This window comes from Pieris napi, chromosome 22 (genome assembly GCF_905475465.1).
Source record: "Pieris napi chromosome 22, ilPieNapi1.2, whole genome shotgun sequence".
Taxonomy (NCBI): Eukaryota; Metazoa; Arthropoda; class Insecta; order Lepidoptera; family Pieridae; genus Pieris; species Pieris napi.
This window is the reverse complement of record NC_062255.1, coordinates 6,754,194-6,779,672: the sequence shown is the minus strand read 5'-3', so window position 1 is coordinate 6,779,672 and position 25,479 is coordinate 6,754,194. Positions and strand designations below refer to the sequence as shown.

Genomic DNA, 25,479 nt, shown 5'->3' with positions numbered 1-25,479 from the left:
GTGGTGGACCTATTCGAGGCCTAATCAGTATCTCCTACATCCCATAGGGTATAAATGCCGGTGATAGTAGAAATTTTCTCTTTATTCGTAGAGATTTTCTAACACGCGACTTGCAAGTTTGCGACAGCAGCGCTACTGAAAGAACTACATACAAACTGGGTATTAAAATGGCTATTGGAAGTAACAGAGTACCTGGGTCGGTAGACGCGGCTTAGATATATGATTAGTATATTTTGCTTTGTTAATTAAAGACGAGCTGACCTATTTTAGTACATATGCACTTATTATCAATTTTCAGTTTAAGTAATATCTCCGAGAATTGTCCACACTCAAATCAATCTAGGGCAGTGCTTCACAACGTGGGACCCACTCCCCACGGGGGACATTTTGAAGGGGAAGTTCGTTTCTATTACATTTTTTTTTTAATTTTTGGAATTAGAATTTCATTTTTTCATTATGTTTTGAATATTTTCGTACTGTGTTTCGTTAACAATTTCTTAGTAAATTCTTACAACCTATCATTTAAGTTGTGAACAATTTTATTTTTAATATTAAATTTATGTACGTTACATAAGAATTTAAGAAAGGCTAAGGTGCTTGGCACAAAAAAGGTTGAAACACTGGGCTAGAGCATGTCAGTTTCTTCCCTGGTTTGAACCTCGGCTGTACACAAATGGACTTTCTATATGCGCATTTAACACTCGCTCGTAAACAAAGATCGTAAGGAAGCTCAGAAGGAAAGTAGGTGACTTGTCTACTATCTAATATCACGAAACAGATAACAATATCTGAGGCCTAGACCTGAGTAGAAACACGACCTGAGTATATACAACTTATAAAATTAAATTGACGTTAACTTTAAGACCTAATAACAATAGAACATAGTATTGTCTTTTATTGACATAACTTTTAGACATAGAAAAACACTTTTCGAAACGTCGGTTAAATTTAAAATTATATCAAATAATTGTAAATTTATAATAAAACATAACTTCAAATCCGTTAAAAAAGTGTTTTTCAACAGTAGTGTAATCATCTTACAAATAAGCAAAACAATTTTATAAATTTAAAAGAATAAAGTCAAATCAAATACCCAATGTAAAACTGAAAAAATACACGTAGATGTTCAATATGCATTTAAGTTATCATAACTACATAATGTAAATAAGTTCGCGGTACAATTTTGTTAATCATAGATAATACCTAAGTTACGATGGTAAACAAAAAAAAATAAGTAGTATCAAATATTTGTATGAAAAATACTTGGTCAATTTAAAAATAAGTAAAAAAAATATAAGATTTGCGACAGCAAGATATAACTTTATAAAGTTCCCACATTAAACACTATTCAACAGGGCCCATTTTATGAATAGATTTGGTTTGAGAGTAACATAAATTGCGGGTGTAATGTACAGACAGAATCTACACTACACTTTGTTAAGTCTTCTAGATAGACTAGTAGTTTTGGGACAGCAAACAGGAGTAAGAAATTCAGCTCACGCTTGGCAGAAAAGAAAACGATTCTTACGATGAAACAATGTTTGACTAAATAGTCTCCGACGTTTAAAAGTACAAAATTTAATATCAAACTTATAGTAATTCTAGAATAAGATTATATTGATATAATCTACAGAATACTTCAGAATGAAAACCCAAACCTGGGTCACCTATATATCTAATATATAAAATTCTCGTGTCACAGTTTTCGTTGCCATACTTCTCCGAAACGGCTTGACCGATTTTGATGAAATTTTTTGTGCTTATCCGGTATCTATGAGAATCGGCCATCATCTAGTTTTCATCCCCCTAAATGTTAGGGGTAGTCCACCCCTACATTCTTATTTTTATTTTTTAGGCAAAATTTTTAATTTCTATTTTTTTATGATACAGCATTAAAAAAAACATACAACCCTTAATTTTTACCCCTCTACGATCAACCCCTATTTTTTTATTATAAATGATATACATGGCAAAACGACGTTTGCCCGGTCAGCTAGTGTTTTATAAGAGAGCGATATTTGTACTTTAAAATTACCCTGAAACTTACTAACATTTTAATTTGTAAAATATTCATACTAACTCAAGGTAATACAGACACACATAGACAGTTAACATAACTTTGTATGTACCTAAGAAAAAACAAACCAAATGTTTAATGTCGACTATAACCAGAGACCTCTTCCCCTAATGTCCAATAGCGATAGTGGTCTAAGAGATATTGAGAGAACATCGATACAAAAACGTCGGAATCGCTATTGGATGTTAGAGTACGGGCGCAGTTTATGTGCGTACTGACACTCGGACAGTCACTCTCACTCACTCACTTGTACACTACGAATATTAAAAAAAAAGTATTAATATTAATTTTCATTTGTAGTAATTTATGTTCATTTGTCCCAAAAATGTCAAATTCGCTTATTACTGTTGTTATGCTAAGCCAGTTTAAGTACGTACTGGAATTTTTCAGAATACGTATAAGTATGTTATCTAAAGCTGGCGGCTTCAATACATTTACACTTTGTGCTTGTGTAGTGTCTGTGAATAAGCGCGAGGCGTGATGTCAAACTGAAATACAATCACAAATACATCATGAAAAGACTGTCCGTCTCTCTCGCGCTCGATCAAGCTTATGAGTATAAAAGAGACAGTTATTGTTTTGCTTTTGCTACTGTACATGTTGATCTTTTTTCAAACATTACCAGGGCAATCTCGTGAAATGGTGCACAATGTTTTTAATTATTTTAAGCATCTTAATAAAAACAGTTTAATGAAATTTTTTTATATTTAATTTGACATCAGATGCGACTAGGGTTTCTAAGAGGAGTATTGAAATAATAGTTAGTGAAGTAAAAGTGAAGTGTGTTGAGCTAGATGGAACTTATGTCGAAAAATGAAAAATTATTTACACAAACTACTCTTTTACGTTCTTGGTCTAGCTTAGAACTTTTGGATCCACCCTCGTATGCACATAATATTTATATGTATTTGACACATTTTTATTTATTTACAACCCACTCAACCTTACTAAAGCCAGAGTAGACTAAATTATATCACTTGGCAAAAAAGTCATATTTTTAAACATACTGTATAGTGAAATTGCATTAGTGTGAGTACTGTGAACGCGCCAGCTTTCGATAACCGACTTATAGGTAATTTTTTTTATTTACAAAAAGAATAGTTTATCTGCGAGCGCTTCGCTGGTGTTCTTTCCGATGTTCTGGCCTACTAAATAGGCCAGTTTATGGGCGTACTGGCACGGTGCTGGCACTCTCACCGTGCCAGGCCAATTGTAGTACAAATGTGTCAGTTTGTACGTAAGTCTTTGGCACTGGTCCGGTGGCATTTTGCTATCGTCATTAACAACGACGTAGTGGGTGGGTGTGACCGTACCTTGATTCACCTTTTGTGAGACTATTAGGAAGTCGTACCTGAAAGAGTTTTATCAATTACTGCTTGTCATAGTATCTGATTGGTCTTTTGATGTAACACATCTATAACCGCACGTAAAACCAATTTCTGGCGTGGCGACGCGTGCCGTGGCGACGCGTCGCCACTCTATATGATGGTATATGTATACAGTCTATATGCAGTAATGTGTACGGTGTGTGTATTTCGAAGTCACTGATTAAACGAATTAAGTAGTCACGATTTGAAATAATATTTTGTATTCAATGAAAATAAATGTTTATACAATAAATAGTCATCGTTATTGAAAAAAAATCGTAATATTTTATTTTATCATTATGGCATATTTAGTTCCTATCACAATCTGTTCTTTTCTGCATATTACTTTTACAAAACAATGTCGATGTTTAACATCTGCCAGGCGTCCCGTGACGCCTCACATTTTTTTTAAATTTTGAATGTGTTAGGGATTCCAATGAATTTTTCTTTTCCAATTTTTGAATAGGTCCATTAATTTTAAGTTTAATTCCACAAATCTTTCGTCTCTTATGAATAGTTACAATAATAATGTTATTGTGGAGAAATTATAAAAAATAAAATAAATGAACACCTCTCATATAATCATGTCACAAACATTTAAACAATTAACTTTTTATTTTTCGATAAATCTATCGAAGACAAACCGTAATTTTACTGCGTGGCAATTCAACTCTGATTGGTTAAAATTTAATTGAATATGGCGGCAATAAAGGACAATTCACAATATTTAAAATTGTACATATTTTTAATTTGTACTCTTCATTGCATTGCACATACATATTAAAAAGTTTTAAAATAGAGAAGAAAATATCTAAAAAGTACTCACCAGTCCCTTCTAGTAATAGCGTGATCTACAACAGTCCCCGGAGCAGGATTTTCTAACTGTCCCGGACCGCACTTCAAAAATATTCGTGTATTTATACGCTTTTGTACGACCACGTACGTAATCTTTGGTTCGTATTGCATTTCCACTTCTTGGATACTTAGCCTCAACTGCGGTATTTCGTATGTTTGCACTTGTTTAAATTGACCATCGCTAACACCGTCCCTGTTATTCATAATTATTTACTAAACAGTTTATTAAAAATAAACAATTTTTAAATAAACAAAAAAGGGATTATATACACGAGAAACATTATGTTATAACAAAAACAATGTACTAATAACTTGAGTATTGAGGTGTGTGTGTATGTATTGTGTGTGTGTGAATGTGTGTGTATTGTGTGTATTGTGTGTGTGTATTGTGTGTGTGTGAGTGAGTGTGTGTGTATTGTGTGTGTGTGTATTATGTGTGTGTGTATTGTGTGTGTGCCCTATGTGTAATTTCCTTATTACCTTCAAAAATACTCGTTTAGAGAAAATATGAAATAAGTCAAGGCGTACTTATTATATAAATACAGTTATTAATAATAAACCACAATAATGTGCTCTGGAGGCGCTAAATTAACTATGATAATAGCAATACTAATGTCATACATTCAAATTGGCTAGACATTTGACACATTATTTATAGAGTCCATTCCTTCTACTTTACAAAAACTATTCCTTATTGAAAAGCCTTGACTTTTCATAATTTTCCGTAATTTAACGCACTTATAACTCACAATATCTAAGGGTGAGATCTATAGAGCGCACTTAGACTTTGCTCAGACTTAACTATAACCATTCTTTACTTTTTTAAAGGATAATAAAGAAGGTATTGCATGAAATGAAACATCAATTTCTGTCTTAGCTTGAGCTTAGCTTAATCTCACCGTTAAAATGTCTATAAATATACTAAATCATAGTTTAACCTTAGTGTTTTTCGTAAGTAAAGTCTGAGCAAAGTCCAAGTGCGCACTATAGATCTCACCCTAAGAATCAAATTACAATTTGACAGATGACAATTTACAATGACATCTTAAAAAGTGTTGCCATTTTATAGTTTTCCGCAATGTTGGAAGTTTTTGAAGTGAAACTTCTTTATCGGGGTTGGAAAAAAATTTAGTATAACATTTTTTCGTTACGCGTCACATTTTTCCGTTACGCGCCATCTTTTGAAGTGAAACTTCTTTATCGGCGTTGGAAAAAAATTTACACACATTTGTCACATTTTTCGGTTACGCGCCATCTTTTTCTTATGCCTACCACGGTTGATCCGAAGAGATTCGAAGCCATTAGTAACAAAAATATATAATAACGATAACAATGATAGTAATACTAATAATTCTATTACAATTAATGAAATTCTGTAATAATCTTAGTACTACATAGTAGTACAGTAATAAGTTAAAATGAAATAATTGTATTTGTATTCATGTCTATGATAATAAAAGCCTTTTGTTAAACTTTATCTAATTTAACTTTATTTAACCAATTTCTGTAAAGTTGCATATAGTAGATCATTTTACGAAAAATAAGGTCATAAAGAAGTTTCACTTCTTACGTGTGTACACCTAGTACACGCACACATTTTTTTATATCATAGGTCATATAAACATACCTATACATAATTATTCGGTCTGGTAAAAATCCATTGGTAACCAGAAAATGCCTCAAGGAATTGACGAGGCACGCCTTCAGGCAGTCTATTATCTCTTGGCCTTTCTCCTGGAAGACGGCTGTTGAATACCACTTCGTTAGACTTTGCGTGTACGACGCTACGAAACCTATAAAAAATGTTTTTTTATTATATTGTACTATAAAAAGAAAAGTTCGTAAAAGTTACTTAATTTGCGGTAAACCAGAGACTAGAGAATACATAGACAAAGTATTCTACAGTTGAAAGTTTGTAAAACTTAATTTGTGGTAAACCAGAGACTAGAGAATACATAGACTAAATATGCCTTAATTGATTTGCGATTAATTATGACATTTATATTATTGCCAAAATGTAACTTTAAGCGTGCAATTATTATTTGTCAATTTATTACGTTATGGTGTGTTTTTTTTCCCACTTGTATGGAAAGTAAAAATAAATATATCTCATGAACCGTAAGTTTCCGCAACTTAAAACTTTGCAAAACGCTTTCTTTTAGCGAGTACTGTCTACAAAAAAAGTATGGGCATTCAAATCGATGGTCCATATTGGAAAGTTTAACCATAACAAGTATTACGTAACGAATTTTGGGATGGGGGGGTAACTTTTGTAAAACGTTACGATGCGGGGCGGGGATTGAATTACGCGTTATTGTTAATATTATTTTCGACTTTCCACTACTTTACAACACATAATGGTAACTTTTAAGTATAAAGAGTCACTGGGTGGTCACGAAACGTTTTACTATTGGGTACAGAAAAACGTTACGGCGCGTTACATGGGGGAGGGGGGTCATTAATCTCCAAAAATTGCGTGACGTATACTTGAACGCTCCCTTAGTCTTGAGCGCTGTCAAATATGCCACTACTATTACTTTCGTGTGTATTCATTGTACTCTTCTAACACAAGAACAGCGTACTAACAGTGATCAGTATTGGCAAAGTTGGGCGTGCTAACCCTGAACTTGTGTTTTCGGCTGTGTACAAATGTGATGTGGGAATTTAATTCTTGCTCGTACGATGAATAAAAACACACATATAGGTCGGTTATCTAAAGCTGGCGGCTTCAACACATTTAAACTTTGTGCTTGTGTAGTGTCTGTGAATGAGCGCGAGGCGTGACGTCACACTTAATTTGCATCATGATAAGACTGTACGTCTCTCTCGCGCTCGGTCAAGCTTATAAGTATAAAAGAGACAGTTATTGTTTTGCTTTTGCTACTGTTTATAAATACATGTTGATCTTTTTTCTTATTAATATTTTGTCTGTGGTTGTTTACTTGTTTGGTTGGAAGTTAGAATACTTAGAAAAAAATGTCTTATGAAATAATTGGTTCCGGCAGAACATTAACATTCGTGAAATAGTGTACAATGTTTTTAATTATTTTAAGCATCTTAATAAAAACAGTTTAATGAATGAATTGTACGATTTGACATTAGAATTTAGATGCGACTGGTGTTTCTGAGAAGAGTATTGAAAGAATTGTTAGTGAAGTACAGAGTAGACTAAATATAGCTTGGCAAAAAAAGTCATATTTTTAAACATACTGAATAGTGAAATTGCATTAGTGTGAGTACTGTGAACGCGCCAGCTTTCGATAACCGACCTATACTTGCCGATGAAAAAAATGTTAAGCCCCCAAATGTTTATACTTACTGCAAACACTGGGCCGTCGTCGCGTGGGATCGTGGTAGCTGTCCGTTCCGACCACCATCACAGACTTGATGGGAATATGGATGTGCCACAACGTCCCACCCAGCTTGCAGTTGATTTGCAATAGAATCTTCTGAGTAATCGAACGCACTTTTTGCTGGTTCATTATTGTCCGGGCGTTTATTACCTGAAAGTTTTTTATAAATCTATTTACCTAGGGTTCTATCCTTAAGGAGATCACTCCGTTACTAAATCCGAACATACATACAAAATAACAAAACACAAATAATACAGATACCGGCAAACATCTTAAACCGCCGCCGGGCACCACCAAAGTGCTACCTAAAAATCACTTCTTAGCAGGCAAGGACATTTGTTCCAGATTTTTGCCGGTATCTGTAACTTAAATGGACCGTATACGTAACGGAACATAATGTTAGTTAGTGTCAGCCAATCAAAAATCGGCATGTGCACGGAACGATCTCTGATTGTTCCATGGATTGTTTCTAACCATTTTCTTGATTGTATACAATATTAAAGACTATACAAAATGTCAATATTCTGTAAAAATTGCGTGACGTAATACTTGAACGTTCCCTAAGGGAAAAAAATGATAGATAAAGTGCAAGAAGTGCATAGCCAAATCTTATAGAACCTTAATCTAAAATAATACAAAAATATACTAATAAAACAAACTAGAAACTATAAACCTAATCTCACGGATTCATGAATAGCGAAGCAATACAGAAGAATAAGCTCACAAGACTTACAAATGTCAAGATTGAGCAGGATAGGATATGGTTAAGAAATGTGTAACAACTCTATACTTTGATTTTTAATTCCGTAGAATTCTGACAGCTATCATTTTTTGACATGTCATAGATTACAAACCTTTTTGGTCAGGCACATTTTTTCATTTCAATACGAGTCAGAACATATGTGTCTATACATACATTTTATTTTTTACTAATGTATATATTTTATTAAGTGGTGCTCACATTAAAATTTTACGGCGAGAGATAATGGCGCCCCTTTTCATCACAAACAGCCCAAGAAAAGAAAACATTTTTTTTAAAGGTTTATTAAACTTGGAATTAGTAGGCAGTGATGCCAGCTAAAGAATAAAATAAAGTAATTAAAGTTAATTCGATATATTGTTCGTGATTAAGTAAATATTTAGATTTACCTTTTTGTAGGTAAAGCATAAAAAATACGTAGCATTTTTTTTATTACTCTCAAATGGGTCAAATTTGTCTCTTTTTATGTGGAAAACTTTGTTAGTAGCAACACTTATGAAATGTCCGAATTCTACGGAATGAAAAGACTTTTCAGACTATAGCTAGTATCTATCAATGTATTTCCTTAAATAAAGCATTACCTGTGAAGGTATCCCGGCATCAGAACAGCACACCCTCTTAATAGCAGAATAGCGATCATCGCGTGACGAAGGGCATATCACAACAATAATCTGCGGCCTTGTTTGTATCGCCTCTCTAAGACCCACAACAAATGAATCAGTTCGATCGTTCGGCAATCGCAACAATTGCGGCTTTTCGATCGTTATACCCATTGGCTTACAGCAACGTTGGACTGTTTCAATGAAATTCTGGAAAATTTCAAGTCAAACATGTAATGCTTTTTGAGAACGACTTGTAACGTACTAATTCTATATACTACGTACTAATACGTTCCTTTATTTAACGTATACTTGTACGTAAAATAAGTGGTAGTCGACATATTTATGCAAATTTAGAAAATATAATGAAAAACTAATTGAATTAGATAGATATATAAAAAACGAAGACGAATAGACAAAGAATTAATTATTTAGACATAGACATAGACATAACATTTTTTTTTTTTTTTTTTTAATGAAGCACATCGTGCCATCAGTCTTCTGACTATGAGCAGATGAGTTGTAGGATGGTTTGCGGGTGGAGATATTCCTCATTAGGAATATCTACCATAATAATATTAGCTCAGTCAATGCGGCTGAGCTCCAAGGTTCTTCGTCTTTTGAGTCGGTTTATATACTCCGGTAGGGTGAGTTGAACAGCTAGGTGGTTAGGATGATATTCCAGCCTAGTCTTGTACTTCTGAGCGTATACTTTTATTTCCTCCTTGACTGTAGGTATGCCTAGGTGTTCATGTACTTCAGCGTTTCTTATGAACCAAGGCGAGTTGCTTATTTGTTTAAGGATGTAGTTTTGTGTTCTTTGAATTTTAGTTTTGTTAGAGTCACATGTAGCTCCCCACAATTGTATCCCGTAGGTCCACACCGGTTTTATAACAGAATTGTAAATAAGGAGTTTGTTGTCGATGGACAATTTCGAGTTTCTACCCAGTAACCAGTACAGCCTCTTATATTTAATGTTGATCTCACGCCGTTTTGTTTCGATGTGTTTTTGCCATGTCAATCTACGGTCCAAGTGCAGTCCAAGATATTTAACTGTGTCACTCTGAGGCAGTTCCTTTCCTCCTAGGTTTACAGGGGGGCATGTCTTTCTTCGCAGTGTGAATGTCACCTGTACTGATTTGCTAGTGTTCACCCTAATTCTCCACCTATCGAACCAGTTGCTTATTTCATTAAGGCTTCGCTGCAGCTTTAACGTGGCTTCTTCGGGTTGTTTACTTGAAGCTAGGATTGCCGTATCGTCTGCATAGGTTGCAATGTTGACTTCAGAGGTACGCGGTAGATCTGAGGTATATATGGTGTACAGCACTGGGCCAAGTACAGAGCCTTGAGGTACCCCTGCAAGTATATCATGAAAACCTGATGTACAATCCATCTCTTTCACTTGGAATATTCTATCGGTGATATAAGACTCTAGGATTCCATAGAAAGTATGAGGCAGAAGTGACTTGATCTTGCATAAGAGCCCCTTGTGCCATACGCGATCGAATGCTTGTTGAACGTCCAGAAAAGCTGAGGAGCAGTACTCTTTTAGCTCAAGGCTATTGCTTATGAATTTACACACCCTGTGAGTTTGTTCGATAGTGCCATGTTGAGCTCTAAACCCGAATTGGTGATCTGGAATTATAGAATTTTCATGAATAGCTTGCGAGAGCCGTCGTAGTAGTACCTTCTCCAGTACTTTAGAGACGATCGGGAGAAGACTTATAGGTCGGTAAGATGAGACGTCATGTGGCGATTTTCCGGGCTTATGGACCATAATCACCTGAGAGACCTTCCATAGCGCTGGAAAGTATCCAACACTTATAATCCGGTTGAATAGGGTCGTCAAGTAAGTTATAGCCTTACGAGGTAATTCGGAGAGAACCTTTTTGTCAATGAGGTCAAAACCTGGTGCCTTCCTATTCTCCATTTGTAGTATGGTTCTTTGTACCTCCCTTGGTGTTACTATCTTCAAGGGCAAATGCAATTGGAAATCCTGCTGGAGAATGTCATCTATTTCTGCCTCATCCGACCCAGGAGTGGCTTCATTTGGAACAAATACTTTAGCTAGATGGTCAGCAAAAGCATTTGCTTTTTCTAGTTTAGATCTAGCCCACTTGTTTCTATCTAGTCTTATAGGTGGTTTAGGGTTTGTGGGTTGATTCAGATTTTTGCATGCCTTCCAGAGAGAGTAGTCGGTGTCTGTTGTAGCTGTTAACGACATCAGGTTTTCCTCAATAGTAGCATCTAGATTTTCTTTTATAGTCTGTTTAAGGTGTTTAGCGTAGCGGTTTAGTGCTGTTTTATCATCGGGATGACGACTATTATGCCACACTCTACGTAATCTTCTCTTCTCCAGGATCATGTCATGAATTTCGTGGGGTACAGAAAGCTGTCTGGTCTTTTTCTGAGCCATTCCCTCAGAACTCCTCCAGCATGCGTCCTGCACCACTCTCGTAAATGCCAAGACTGCACTATCTATTTCCTCCTTACTCTTTAGTGAAATCCGTAATTGTAGGGCGTCCTCTACGAGGTCACGAAACATTTGCCAATTTGTTCTCCTGTTATACAGTTTTGGTTTCCGTTGGCACTCCAGAATATTGGTACTAATAGTTAATATCACCGGGATGTGAGCTGAAGAACTATCGAGAAAGCCATCAATGTGATAAAACAGTCGTGAGAGACCCTTCATTAAAAAGAAGTCCAGGACATCAGGCAATCTTTCAGGGTCGCTTGGCCAGTGAGTTGGCTCGGGGGTGGAGATTGTTGTTAAGTGGTTTTTATCAACGCATTTTTTAAGTTCTCTACCACGCGTGGTAATCAATCTCGACCCCCACTGCAGATGCTTTGAATTCCAATCTCCACCTGCTATGAAGCGTGGACCCAGACTGTTAATATATGTGGTGAAGTGTTCCTCAGTTATAACGTGCTTTGGAGGACAATAAACCGAGGAGATACAGAAATTCCCATTTTCATCCTGGATATTTATTGAGGTGGCTTGAATGGATTCCGATCGAAATTGTGGAAGTTCATAGTGTTCAATGGAGGATCTAATTATAATAGCTGTGCCTCCATGTGCAGTGCCATCGGGATGATTTGTTGTGTACACATTGTAGTTTTGTACATGTATTTGGCTGTTGGATGTAAGGTGCGCCTCAGAAATAAGCAAGGCATCCAGATTATGCATTTTTAGCAGGATTTCAGCTTCATTTTTCTTAGGCGATAGACCATCTATGTTCCATGTAGCAATTTTGAGTTTATTCATTTTTATGGTAATTTGTTAACTAGTGTAGTCAAGAGCCCCAGAATGGTGCTCATTTGTTGTAGGATTGTATCAATTTTTTGTGATTGTTTTATAAATATTTCCTCAATTCTATTATTCAGTGATTGTTGACTGGCTTCTGGTACAGATTGTTGGTTTGTACCTTGGACTAAATGATTACTTTTAGCCACTTCATTATATCCCTTAGGCGTATTTATTGTGGGTGGGTTCGGGGGTTGCTTTGTAGGTTGGGGGTTTGGGCTTATACCACTATTGGGAGAGCTTGACGTAGGAGCTTTTCTTGCGCTTAGAGACGAGCGCTGTGTTTTTCTGGCTAGAATTTCTTTATATACCTCGCAACCTTTATAATTCGCAGGGTGAGGGCCGAGACATAAGGCACATTTTGCTGGGGTACTGCGGTCCACTTTAGGACAATCTTTGGTTAAGTGTGATTCTGCGCATTTGAGGCATCGACCTGGTCTCATGCAGTAGTTTTTGGTGTGACCATACTGCTGGCATCTTTGACACTGTACTATAGTGGTCCTCTTTTTTGGGTCTTCTATAGTAACAATTTGGTGGAAAATATGTCTGATTTCCTTGGCTGCTTTATTATGCTGACTAGGTTGCAGGTTTACAAAAAAAGTTGAGGTAGGTTTTTTATCAGGCCCAAATCTGGCATTGATAATCTCTCCAACTACTATGTTTCCCGACATAACATTTATTACAAACAAAAACACACACACATAAACACACAAAATAACAATACTTAGAGAAAACATAAAATAAAATAAGACATTACAAACAATAAAAATTAGAAATTAAAATTAAGAAATTTTCTTTTGCCATTCGGTTCGCTTCTAGTGTGCAATGTGTGTGTACTGTGGTTGTAATTGGCCCTGGCTCAGCATTATGCTGAGGAGCAAGAAGTTCCACAGCGCTGGTCATTCTGCCAGAGACCACAGCAGCTAGTTTGCGCCTCTAATAAAATATATTTATATTATTATTTATTTTATTTATATTTAATTAAAATTTTTTTAATATTATTTGTGAAAAATATAAGCTATATGTTTGATTATATGTAAGTAATAAGTAATCTTAGCCCCCGATATACTCCCCTAACAAAGCAAGTATTGAACTGATAAAAAAACTCGTATTTTATCATTTTTATAAATTAAATGAAAAAAATTGATTTAAATTGATGCTTTTTATAAATCAATTTTCGATTACATTTGTGATGTAATTGAAAACAGCAAAAAAAATCATAATAATTTTTAGTAATAAACTAAAGCTTTTAGAAAAAGTCGGGTAGACTTAAAAAAATAATTAAGATCGAATAGATCGACGACATTTTTTTTATATAAAAATATGAAAGTTACCATAGTCGTCTGTTTGTCCCGATCAGTGAACAGCACAGCCCACTTGTGTATATCCACAGCTTGCATCACTGAATTCTTCGTGACGTCAGAATTCCAGTCCGCATTGGGTTTCCCGGGGACTTTCACGTTGTTCCCGAAGTATAGGGCTTCGGGGGGCAGAGTCCTAGCCGTTATATCTATTGTCTCAGGCGCGAGGCTCAGACCCCAGCCTTTTAAGCGGTTTCTAGCCGACTCATTATTCAATACGTTGCTGACGAACTAAAAATAAGTAACTCGAGTTTTAAAAAAATGCAGGCGCCGCAAACGTGTCGCAAAACATGTGTGGATTTTGGGCATTTTTTTAACCATATCATAGATCTTTAACAATAATCGTTATATTTCAGCCAATTTATTTAATCTCCTACGTACAAATAGAAATCCATACAAAAATCGGTTTTCTTTAAGGTAAGTCGTCATACAGTCGCGTTTGTTTTCAGAAAAAGCAAGTTAATTTTATACCATATAAGAGTAATACAAAAATATTTCGGTGCCCTACAAAAAATGAATACGTTTATGTACTATTATTTTTGAGAGCATTGGTTACTTTTACGGAAGGGGAGGGGGGGGGGATTAAATTGCAGTAAATCTGACGTAATACTTGAACCGGCCCAATAGAAGTCGTGTGTAAAAAAATATATTTCTCGTATTTCACGTCGATAAGTTTTTTTTAATTATTTACCAACTTCCATGACTTAGTATATACCTAGGTACGATTTATACGTTTCGATACACATGAGGTGATAAAAATTAATGTCCGAAGCTCCATTTGTCTTACCTGTTTAAAGGCCGCGTGACGCTGATTCGGCGTGATTCGCGTGTAGGTAGCGACATCTTTCATTAACCGGAAGTTGCTCCTCTGGTCGTCTGTCAATCCTGTCAGTTGACACAGTTCCGGAATCAGGCATATCATATAGTCCACTTCCTTTTCCTCGCCGGATATGCGTTTTGTGTCCCTGAAATAGTTGTTTAGCAATGAAACCTCTTGATGGATGAACGGAAATGAAAATCTCTACCAATATAGGAAAAGTAAAGTTTGTTAGGTTGTATGGGTAATGTCTGGATCTGCTTAACCGATTTTTACTAATAGAACGTTATTGTGTGTCATGGGCTGTAGACCCAAAAAAAACCCTTTCGTGGTAGTTGCAAAGATTTCTTCGCGAATATAACAGAATAAATACAAGCGTTTAATCTATATATATATAATGAAAATGGTCTTCGTTTGAGGCTCAATCACGCCTAAACCACTGATCGTATCGACATGAAACTACCACCATTCGATGCGAAATTTTTCCTAGATGGTTTATGGCTATTTATTTAAATTCCTTTAAATTTATTGAATTTTTTTATTGCTGTTTTACTTTTATGAAAATTTATACAAACGGACTTCACCGCGGAAACATTCGGGGAGGCTTCCTAGACCCTCAAAACCTCAACATCTGTTAAAAACTCGATTTTCGAAAATTTTCAATTTTTTTAGCAGGAAGTTAAAAAGAAGAATAATAAAAATATGAAAAAATAATAATAATGAAACATAAAATTTTATTTATTTCCCATTTTAATTCGCCCTGCGAAGCAGGCGGAAAACGGATAGTAAAATTATATAAACGAAATATAACCAAACCAAAACAAGTTTCCTAAAACCCTTAGTTATCGGTTGTCGAGGTGAAAACTGACAATCATTAGACAGACACTACATCTTATTTTATAAGATTCAGAATCGAAATTTACAACTGTCAATGTTTTGACATACTGAAGACCTACTTACCGCTAAGCTTAGTTCTTTTAAATTAAAAAAAAACTCGTTTTTCATTTTATTTCTGGAAATTGTGATCTCAGTGATTTAAGCGCAAAGCTGGAATTTCACCAGACTACTTTGTTACTAATTTAATCTTTATAAAACTAATAATATGTAATCTGATAGAATTGTTTTTTTAATAAATAAACTTTAATATATAATAGTAGCAATAGTAGTAGCTTAAAAAACCTTGAAATTAAAATAGGCTGATCCCAATCCATAATATCGATGTTATAATTCTTCTTGTAGTAATCAATGTATGATATCTGCACGGGGACTCCATTTTCTTTTCTCTCAAATGTAGATTTCGGCGTTAAATTATCGTCGATGGCGTCCACCCTAAAATTAAATTATTTAAATATTAATAATTTATTTAATTTATTTTTTATTATTTAATTTTATTATTTATTAATTTATTATTAATTATTTATTTACTAATTATTCATTTATTAATTATTTATTCATTAATTATTTATTTACTAATTATTAATTTATTAATTATTTATTCATTAATTATTTATTTACTAATTATTCATTTATTAATTATTAATTGATTAATTATTTATTATTTAAAAAATATTTGTTATTATTTTGTCAAATATCAGTAAATACTTACCGATACAATTTCTTGTTATAGCTGGTCATAACAGAGCTACCGAACAGCGTTTCCTTTACCATCTTCTTCCAATTCGCCCCATGCGCTTGCGCAGTATCCTTTATGTAGGATAACACGCTCTGGGTACGCAACACCCGGTGAGTGGAGTCAAGGGTCAACATTAAACCGCCTTCGTATTCATTAACAGCTGTCACATATCTGGAAACATTTTCTTCAAATTAAAAAAAAAACAACTAAATGTTGTCAAACAAACGGACTTGATGATAAATACTCATAAATACTCTCATTACCAGACGACTCGCAAGTGCGTTGCCGGCCTATTATGAATTCTTCTCCTTTTCTTGAAGGACTAAGTCATTAATAATTTACGGACAAGGTCTAAAGTTAAATCAGCCCCATGACCTTTATAATTATATAAAAAACAGCTACATTAATATTAAACAAGAAATTTATTATTTTAATGTTAGGTTAGGTTAGATAGTCTGATATTATTTTAAGAATTCTATTGAGTATGAGGGTGTGCAATTGTTTAATCAATTACCCTCTAAAATTCGTAATATTAGCATGTTTAATCAATTCAAAAGGGAATTAAAAACCATCATTGTGAGAGGCAGGTGACTATAATGGGGAAGTCCAAAGACACATTAAGTCAACTAAGTAAATTTGCTTTTATGTACGATAAAAAAGGGTGCGTGTACTTATGTACGTGCGTAAGAAGTTATACTTCTTTGGCATTATTAAAAATAGTTTTTGATTGCATCCAAATAATTAATTACAATTAAATAATCAAAGACTGGAAAAGGAGTCATTAAAGTCAATAAAGTTCAGTTTACATTTGAAAAATTAAATAAATATTTATTATTATTCTCTTACATTAAGTGTAACATAAATTCTATTATTATTCGAATGTTGTTTTAATATATGTCCAATGCCGTAGCATCTTCCGTGGGCAACTTCATTCTATTAATTTTGTGTCACGGTGCGCGCGCATCGTAAAATTTCACTCTCATCAATTTTTCATAACGCGCCTAAAGAAGTATAACTACAAAAATATCTTTCAAAGCAACTCACCCAGGCCAAACTTCCAATTTGTGTTGCGGTATTTGTATGGCCGCGTGTTCGTTGAAGTGTTGTCGCCCAAAACGCACCAGCTCGAGGTCAGACATTATATGTTTGAAGAGCAGATTGTATATATGTATCATCTCGCTTAGGCGTCGTGTGCGATTGAATATTATCTGTAAATACACATTAGTACAATTACGTCTTCTCTGTGCTGCTCTACGGCGTAGAATCTTGGACGCTGACAGAGACTATGTCCAAAAAACTGGAAGCGTTTGAGATCTCGGTTTATCGACGTATGCTTAAAATATCTTGGACAAACCGCATACGAAATACAACCGTGCTGGACAGAATGCAGAATAACAAAGAAGTGCTTATGACGGTTAAGAAAAGGAAATTTGAGTATTTCGGACACGTTTTACGTAACTCCAAAAAATATGAGCTCCTTCAACTAATCATACAAGGCAAAGTGGCAGGTAGAAGGAGACCTGGCCGCAGACGCACGTCCTGGTTGAAAAACTTAAGACAATGGTTTGGTCAAAGCACCAAGTCATTGTTTAGAAGCGCGGCATCCAAAATTAAAATAGCCATGATGATCGCCAACCTTCGTAAGGAGATGGCACTATAAGAAGAAGAAGACACATTAGTAATTCAGTGACAGATTTACCTACAGGCTGGGAGGCTGGGGAACTGAATTTTTGCTACCTCATAGAAATCAAGTAGATTTCCGAATGTCGTTTTTCTGATGTCTTACAGATAGAAGTCTGCAACAAATTTTGCCGAAGACAAGTTAGAGGTGAAACCTCTAACTTGTCTTTGTACATTGGGTGAAGCAAACTTCAATATTCTAGAGTAAACAGCTAGTTCGACGCCCCCATCCAGTAATCGACCTCTGCGCCCTTAACTTACACTGTGTATTAGTGAAAAGAGCAGAATATATATGTCTCTTCCCAAATTATTTAATGTGCAATTTCAACGAAATTGTTGGATTGTAAAAATTATCTAGGACAAAGAGACAAAGGCGGAAAATACTTCACAGCCTTGAAAATATGTAAATCAGCCAGTGGATTAATTCAAAAAGGGAACAAAACAGACAATATGTAAAAAGAAATAAAATAATTTAATTCAGATTAAAGTTATCAAAGAGTAGAAAACACAGCGCTTAAAAGACTATATACAAAGACAAAATGATTAGAAGAAAGATAGTCTTAGATTTTGAAGTCGGTTAAAAGCATTTTTTTATAAAGCAAACAGATTGCAGTCCTTATAAGTGATACACAAGAAACTTTACCTGAAAGTTCGCAAGTGCATTGCAATCTTTTTAATCGGTACTATTTTCTTGAAAGACCCTAAGTCGAATTGGATCAGAGATATCTGATCGGGCAGCTGCTATTATTCAAACTTTATCAAACTAATGAAAATGTCTACAAAATCCTCAGTTGTGATACGTCGTAGTGATAATGATCACATAATCTCCTTTCTCAATAAAAAAAATTAGTTCAATTATAAAAAGCAACAGAAAAAGTGAAGTAAATATAAAATAAGAAAAGAGCGTACCAATTCTTAAAAGGCCGGCAACGCACACGCGAGCCCTCTGGCATTGAGAGTGTCCATGGGCGGCGGTATCACTTAACATCAGGTGAGCCTCCTGCCCGTTTGCCCCCCATTCTATTAAAAAAACTTATACTCACAGTAATATTAACTTTACTGTCGTCATACGGGTTAGTTGAGACAAGCTCAGTGACGTCATCGGGCAGCCGGTGAGGAACGTATAGTATTGACCCGTCAAACGTCTTCACTTCGAAGAGGTGTCTATGTTCTGAAAAAAAAAGTAAAAAATAAACCGCTAAGTCTGTGTGACTAAAATGTTTTGGTTTTAAGATATGGGAGTCAGAGTTCGCGCTACGTGCCATTATTTAATCACCCTTAAGGTTGAGACTTAACAATTACAGTCAAACCTAGATAAATGAGCTTGCCCTCAAACTCAGTGGAGATCAAGGCCTTCAACACAAAAGATTGAAGAGACATAGTGTCCCAACCATAAAAAATAGATTACTCAGGATGGAATGAGACACCTACTGGAGAAGTGTCTCACCACACTAAAAAGCCTAAGCGGATACACTCGTATCGGACAAAGTAGCGGCTTATTGTTGTGTTCAATAGATTGCCGCGGAGCAGAAAGAAAAAAAAAACCTAGATAAGTGAGAGCTCAAGAGACTGCGATCTCATTTTATCTTATAGAGGTAACTAGTAACTACTAACTACACTAATCCGAGTTTCTAGCTTACAGGTACAGAAGGGGTAGATCGCACATGTCTATAAAACTACAGAAAACAATAACAGACGCACGTTTGGTTTGAATTAGAGTATCCCTCAAATTTTAAGAATGAGTCAAAAATAGCAAAAATTAAATGCGTTTAACTGTCGCTTATACAGTTATAGGCAAGTATTAATCTCACTAATATGTTCACGCGGGTTCACTTAGGGAGCGTTCAAATATTACGTCACGCAATTTTTGGAGATTATTGGCCCCCTCGCCATATTTTAGGGAGAGAGACAACCCGACGCATGGACGCCGCCACAAGCAATGACATTTAAGCGAGCATGACGATCCTTGGTATACACTAATATCAAGAATTGACTAAATAGAACTGTAAGTATTTGCCTCTTTTGTCTATGAATTCAGAAGGACTAAGTATGACTTCCACCCGTATTACAAATCTTAAACTAATAATAATAAACTTTATTAATTCAGCTACATTGCCTTGTAACACAGAAGCTGATCCCCATACTAGTTCCTGTGTTCACCCACAACCCAGCCTCTTCCGAGGTACAAAAAAAGAGTACGGGTACTTACGTACGCGCGTAAGAAGTTATACTTCTTTGGCATTATTAAAAATAGTTTTTTATTGCATATAAATAATTAATTACAATTAAATAATCAAAGACTGGAAAAGAAGTCATTTCGGTTCGGTTTACATTTGAAAAATTTAATAAATAAATCTTTATTATTATTCTCTTACATTAAGTGTAACATCAATTCTATTATTATTCGAATGTTATTTTTAAATTATGTCCAATGCCGTAGCATCTTCCGTGGGCAACTTCATTCTGTTAATTTTGTGTAACGGTGCGCGCGCATCGTAAAATTTCACTCTCATAAATTTTTCATAACGCGCCTAAAGAAGTATAACTTCAAAAAAAAGAAAAACTCACCATTAAGCAGTTTAAACCGCAGGTGCTTGTGGTCCTGGTCGGGTTCATATTTAACTCCATACTCGAAAACGTTACTTTCTTCAAACTTTAGGTATATGTAGTTGGCTGTGACGTCACACGGCGTCCCAGTCGTTCCTTTCATTACAACTGGGGGAGTATCTTTTATCTCTCTCTATAATAAGAAACACAAATATAAATAAAGGCAATTTAAAATTGACTTCATTTACCTGTCAACTGAAAAAAAACTAAAATTAAATGTATTTTACTGAAACTATGTCTAATATAGGTAAGTTATGCAGGTTTCAGGATACCCATTTATCAAAAACTACCTAATATGAAACAATAAAATGTTTCCCAAGTTTGAATCTAATACACAAAATTCTCGTGTCGCGGTGTTTGTAGTTAAACTCCTCCGAAACGGCTTGACCGATTCTCATGAAATTTTGTGTGCATATTGGGTATGTCTGAGAATCGGACAACATCTTTTTCATCCCCCTAAATGTTAAGGGTACTCCACCCCAAATTTTTTTATTTTTAGATAATTTTTAATTTATTATTTTTTTTATGATTCAGCATTAAAAAATACATACAACCGCTAATTTTCACCCCTCTACGATCAACATCTATTTTTTATTATGAATGATATACATGGCAAAACGACGTTTGCCAGGTCAGCTAGTAACTTATAAAATACATCATATCTATATGCCTTCCGGTTACAAACACTTGTGAATCTGGTGTAAATGAAAACCCAATTTCTTTTAAACTGGCTCTTTATGAAACCACAGTGGTACAACAAATAATATAAAATTTGTGAACACTTACAAAGTACTTATTCTTGCCCACTGATGAGGCAGCAGAGACCGCCGTAATGGTGCTAGCTGCCATTTGATCAGTTACTGAATCAACTACACTAGCAGCACTACTACCAGGTGGCGACGAATGCGATTGGGCAGCTCTTCTAGAATAAATAATTTAATGTTATCTGCAATATTGTCTTTGGTTTATGCCAGTACATGTTAACACTTGAGGTCGCTGGCTGACAAGGCTGTTGTGGGGGGCCTCATAGCCTAGCGGTCTTATTAAGTGGCAGCTAGGTGAGGGGTACCGGGTTCGATTCCCGGTTCAAGGGCAAGTTTTAATTTAATTTAAAATTTGTTCTCGGCCTTTGGGAGGGTTGTGCGGTACCGGGCGAGTGCCTAAACCGTACACGGAGGACATAGTCGAATTTCTAAGGCAAAAAGCACGAATTATAAAAATCTCATACTTGACGCTGGCTAATGCACAAACCGTGCCAGAGCCATAAAAAAAATAAAAAGGCTGTTGTGCTGTTGAAACTACAAGCCATGTAATAAATTCATAAACATAATAAATGATTGTAAAAATCTACTCTTGAATCACCCAAGCGTTTCTATTCCATTCTTTCTATCATTCTCTCAGAGGTCTCTTTAAGCATTTAGTTATACAATGCAATGATATATCTAAGAATCATAGAATCCATTGTATATGAGAATCTCTATTCTCCAAATTTTGGTTCTTGTATACTTACAAAGATTGAATCAATTTGAGACCTCTTCCCATACTCTTCGGGGCACTGCTGCTTGGTTTAACATCAGACGCTGGACATAATAACGGAGCATCTGGAAATATATTCTTTGGTGTTTTTATTTAAGAAATTAAAAATTCAGATGAATAAAACTTAAAAAACTTATTTCCAAGTCTTGTTGTCTTGATTAATAAATGGCACACAAAGGTTTGATTCCTGGTGTTGGTTGGTTGGTTGATTTTGGTTAACACCACCTCGTGAAGAAAATTCATCAGGTCATCATAAATTAAAAGTTGTAACGTACCAACATGTATATAATTTAATAATCAAATATTACAGTAAACACATACCCCCTCCTCCACCAGGTTTGTGAAGCATTTTACTAAGTAATGCAACTTTCCCTCTTCCTCCGCCAGCTGGAGGTGGTGCCATGGCTGAAGAAACCTTTTAATATAATATACCATTAAATAATATTTATATTAGGGTAAAAAGTCTGCAGTATTATTTCTGACACTAAAGTTGTTGTATGAAAAAAGTCATTAATTTACATGGACAAGACTAACCAGTCCACTAATTTCAAAATTTAGCTTTTTAAGTGATTTCACTGTTTTTAAATGGAAACAGCCAGTAAGCCTACCTAAAACAAGAAGTTAGTACCCAAAACAAGAAAAAACAAGTAGCATATTGCATGACTAATTTAAAATACAATGTGTTACAGAAGTAATGTAGTAGTAGTATATAATACAAAAGTATTTCATGCATGGTGAGAACATACAAGGAGCTCAATCAAATGTAATTAAATAATAATTACAATATAACAATGGTTCTTACTGCACTCAAAACATTTGGGGCATAGCTAGGAGCTATACTTGGTTCATAGCTTGATGCAGCACTTGGTGGTGGGTACATATCAAGAGAACTTGAGGTTTCACTAGGTGCGTCTTGCTTTGGAGATTCCACATTTTTTTGAGCTCGTAAAGATTGAATTAAGGCCAGTCCACGGCCACGACCCTTTGATGGGTCTGCCATTTCTTCCAGATAATAATATTTCGGTATACACCTAAAAAGTGATATAAAATAAAATAAGGAGGGTAATGAAATTTTTTTTAAATACAGTTTTCCTTTGTTAACATAAATTTTAAAATAGGTCTTTTATACACTATAGCATTTTTATTTAAGTCGTAAAGACAAAAAAAGTAAGTCCATGTTGGATTTGAGTTGTTCAACGTGTGAAAAACTTTGAAAGAAAAGTTTTGTAATTCCCTGTAGCCTCAAAACGAATATATGGTATAAGAATTAAATTGTACGTACTGTAAAAGGACTTAAAATATTCTTTCTACAAAATACGGTAGCTATTTATAACGATTTTAATTTATCTTCTAAAAAGAAAACACACTTTATTATAGTCATAGAACTTAAAAAGCAATGCATCTACAAATCTAAAATCTTAAGCCTCCACAGTCCACAGATGGAAGTAGGAACATCGACACTTGACAACAGTGACAGTATTCAGTAATAGTGACAACATACAGACAACATACAACATACAGCTGCGCCCACGGGTTAAATATAATATATAGAAAATGTTTAGGACAAGTATTTTGTATTTACATTGTTGGACGTTTCCAATTTTGAGGGGGCTATTTTAAAACACTTACTTCATGTTTAATATATATATATTTTGCAAGCACTAACACTATTACACATTTATTACAAACCACTAAACACACACTACACACTTTAAATATCACTGTTTCAATGTCCGCGAAGTAATTTTTTTATAACAGAAAACAAAAAAATTATATAAAATTTAAACAGGCATTTTAAAACTTTTTCTTCACATATGACAAGTGTTACCTGCCAATATTTACATATTGAAACTCCAACATACGTAAAAGGAAAAACACATTCTATAATTATTATAATTTTAATTACAATATATTTTTTTTTTTAAATCCAAAAAGTTTTATTCAATAACAACTAGTTACATTTTTAGCAGATATTGGAGCCCCTGAACTAAGTCTAGGGAGACCTGTACTTCAGGGTACTCCGCACTTCCAACGGTTTAATGAAATAGTACCTTAACAATAATTGAAACCAAAACACATATAGTGTTATATAAAGAAAAATAGAAAGCTAAGACTTATTACTAAAATAAAGATTCAGGTTTACATGATTGAGACATTTGTACTCATTAGAATCTTAGGAAAGGGATGGATGGGATGGGAGGTGGAGGGTGCTAGTGTAAAATAGTGTAAGAAATTAAGAATGGTTAAATTATACTTGAACTAGCAATTCAGTTTCTTCACAGTTTAGTACACAAAGCCACTTGGTAATTATTGTTTTGATTTCGAATAGTAACTTAGTGTAAATATTAAGGATCCTATTAAGTTTGTTGTATAGCTAAAATTGACGGTGTGAGAATTTGGATTTACATTGAGATATAATACACACTAGGTCCTTCCTACGCCTTTCCAGAAGTGCTTTGCTAATGTGCCTTTGAGAATGTTTTCTAAGGATTCATCTAAGGATGAACAACTGGTGGATGGTAAGAAGATTGCTTGAATTGTATAAATCAAAACTTGAATAGCCGCATCCACACCGGACGATCCAAAATGGATCGGCGAACCCACGATCCGCGATCGAAGATCGCGATGCGTGGAGCGTGGATCGTACTAGGCCGATCCAACAGCAATCTTTTGCGATCCTGACTGGCTGATACAACACGCTCCAGCGGATCCATACTGAATCAGATGAACTTTTTCTGGCTATGAAGTCACATGTGCAACTACGCCGACAAATAGCCGTAGCAGCAACAAGCTACATTTTACTTATATATTTACGACAAAAATTACGAAAGCGAAAAAGACAGTATTGGGTTTAAACAATGTTTAAAAACCGGTTGGAATATGGGACTCGACTTTACAAAGAGTTAATTGTTGAAGGAGCTAATTTTGCACGAATGACTGCAGATCAATTTGACTTATTGTTCATTTCCCGACCAATTTGCCGACAAGCATCTTCTCATACACTTCTATTTGTGTAATATCATTAGGATCCCATAAACATTTATTCTCCTTATAAAGGGATACTAAACATTATCATAACGGCGGATCACGCGATTCAAAATCACAACCGTCCACACCACGTGCGCCAAATGATTGAGGCCTCTTGCCTCTTTGAGCGTGAACAAAAAACCGACAACATATTATGGAGCGCACGTCCACACCGCCTGCACATTAGGATCGCGCTCATGCCGCGCGCGATCGGAGCGCGATGGATCATCCGGTGTGGATGCGGCTACTAGGTACGCTTCTTGAAAAACATCACCTTCAACAGATCTCTTCAATGTAATTAATTTCGTTTTATAAGCACCACCCCACACTTGATTGCTAGAGATCAGTACAGATTGGGCTAAGGCTTTGTAGATAGTGAACAAAATGGTATTATGGTATTAAATAAACCATTTTGAATTTGAATGTTTGAAGTTCTATAACACAGACTAATTAGAAATTAACAGTCTCCAAAGCATGGGGTCTAGCCATATTGGTGTCGAAAA

The 25,479-nt window shown here is 35.1% G+C and overlaps 1 protein-coding gene across 1 annotated transcript; it reads right to left on the bottom strand.

Moving 5' to 3' along the window:
• Positions 1–2,904: 2,904 nt before the first annotated feature.
• On the bottom strand, positions 2,905–23,378 carry LOC125060860 (piwi-like protein Ago3). Its single transcript, XM_047665970.1, has 17 exons — positions 23,232–23,378; positions 22,752–22,980; positions 22,271–22,364; positions 21,924–22,014; positions 21,200–21,335; positions 20,375–20,546; positions 18,850–18,977; positions 17,171–17,334; positions 16,100–16,297; positions 15,673–15,822; positions 14,464–14,641; positions 13,650–13,907; positions 8,994–9,221; positions 7,619–7,802; positions 5,927–6,092; positions 4,271–4,492; positions 2,905–3,428 (listed from the first exon to the last, which is right to left on the bottom strand). The coding sequence occupies exons 2-17, from the start codon at positions 22,947–22,949 to the stop codon at positions 3,164–3,166; spliced, it is 2,832 nt and encodes a 943-aa protein (XP_047521926.1). The 5' UTR covers positions 22,950–22,980; positions 23,232–23,378; the 3' UTR covers positions 2,905–3,163.
• Positions 23,379–25,479: the final 2,101 nt, after the last annotated feature.

Coding starts and splice junctions, on each gene's coding strand:
- LOC125060860 (XM_047665970.1), bottom strand. CDS start 22,949: ATGGCAGACCCATCAAAGGGTCGTGGCCGTGGACTGGCCTTAATTCAA. Junction 14,642..15,672: donor CAGCCTATTTTAATTTCAAG/GTTTTTTAAGCT, acceptor CAACTATTTCAG/GGACACAAAACGCATATCCG. Junction 9,222..13,649: donor GGGACAAACAGACGACTATG/GTAACTTTCATA, acceptor GAAATTTTCCAG/AATTTCATTGAAACAGTCCA.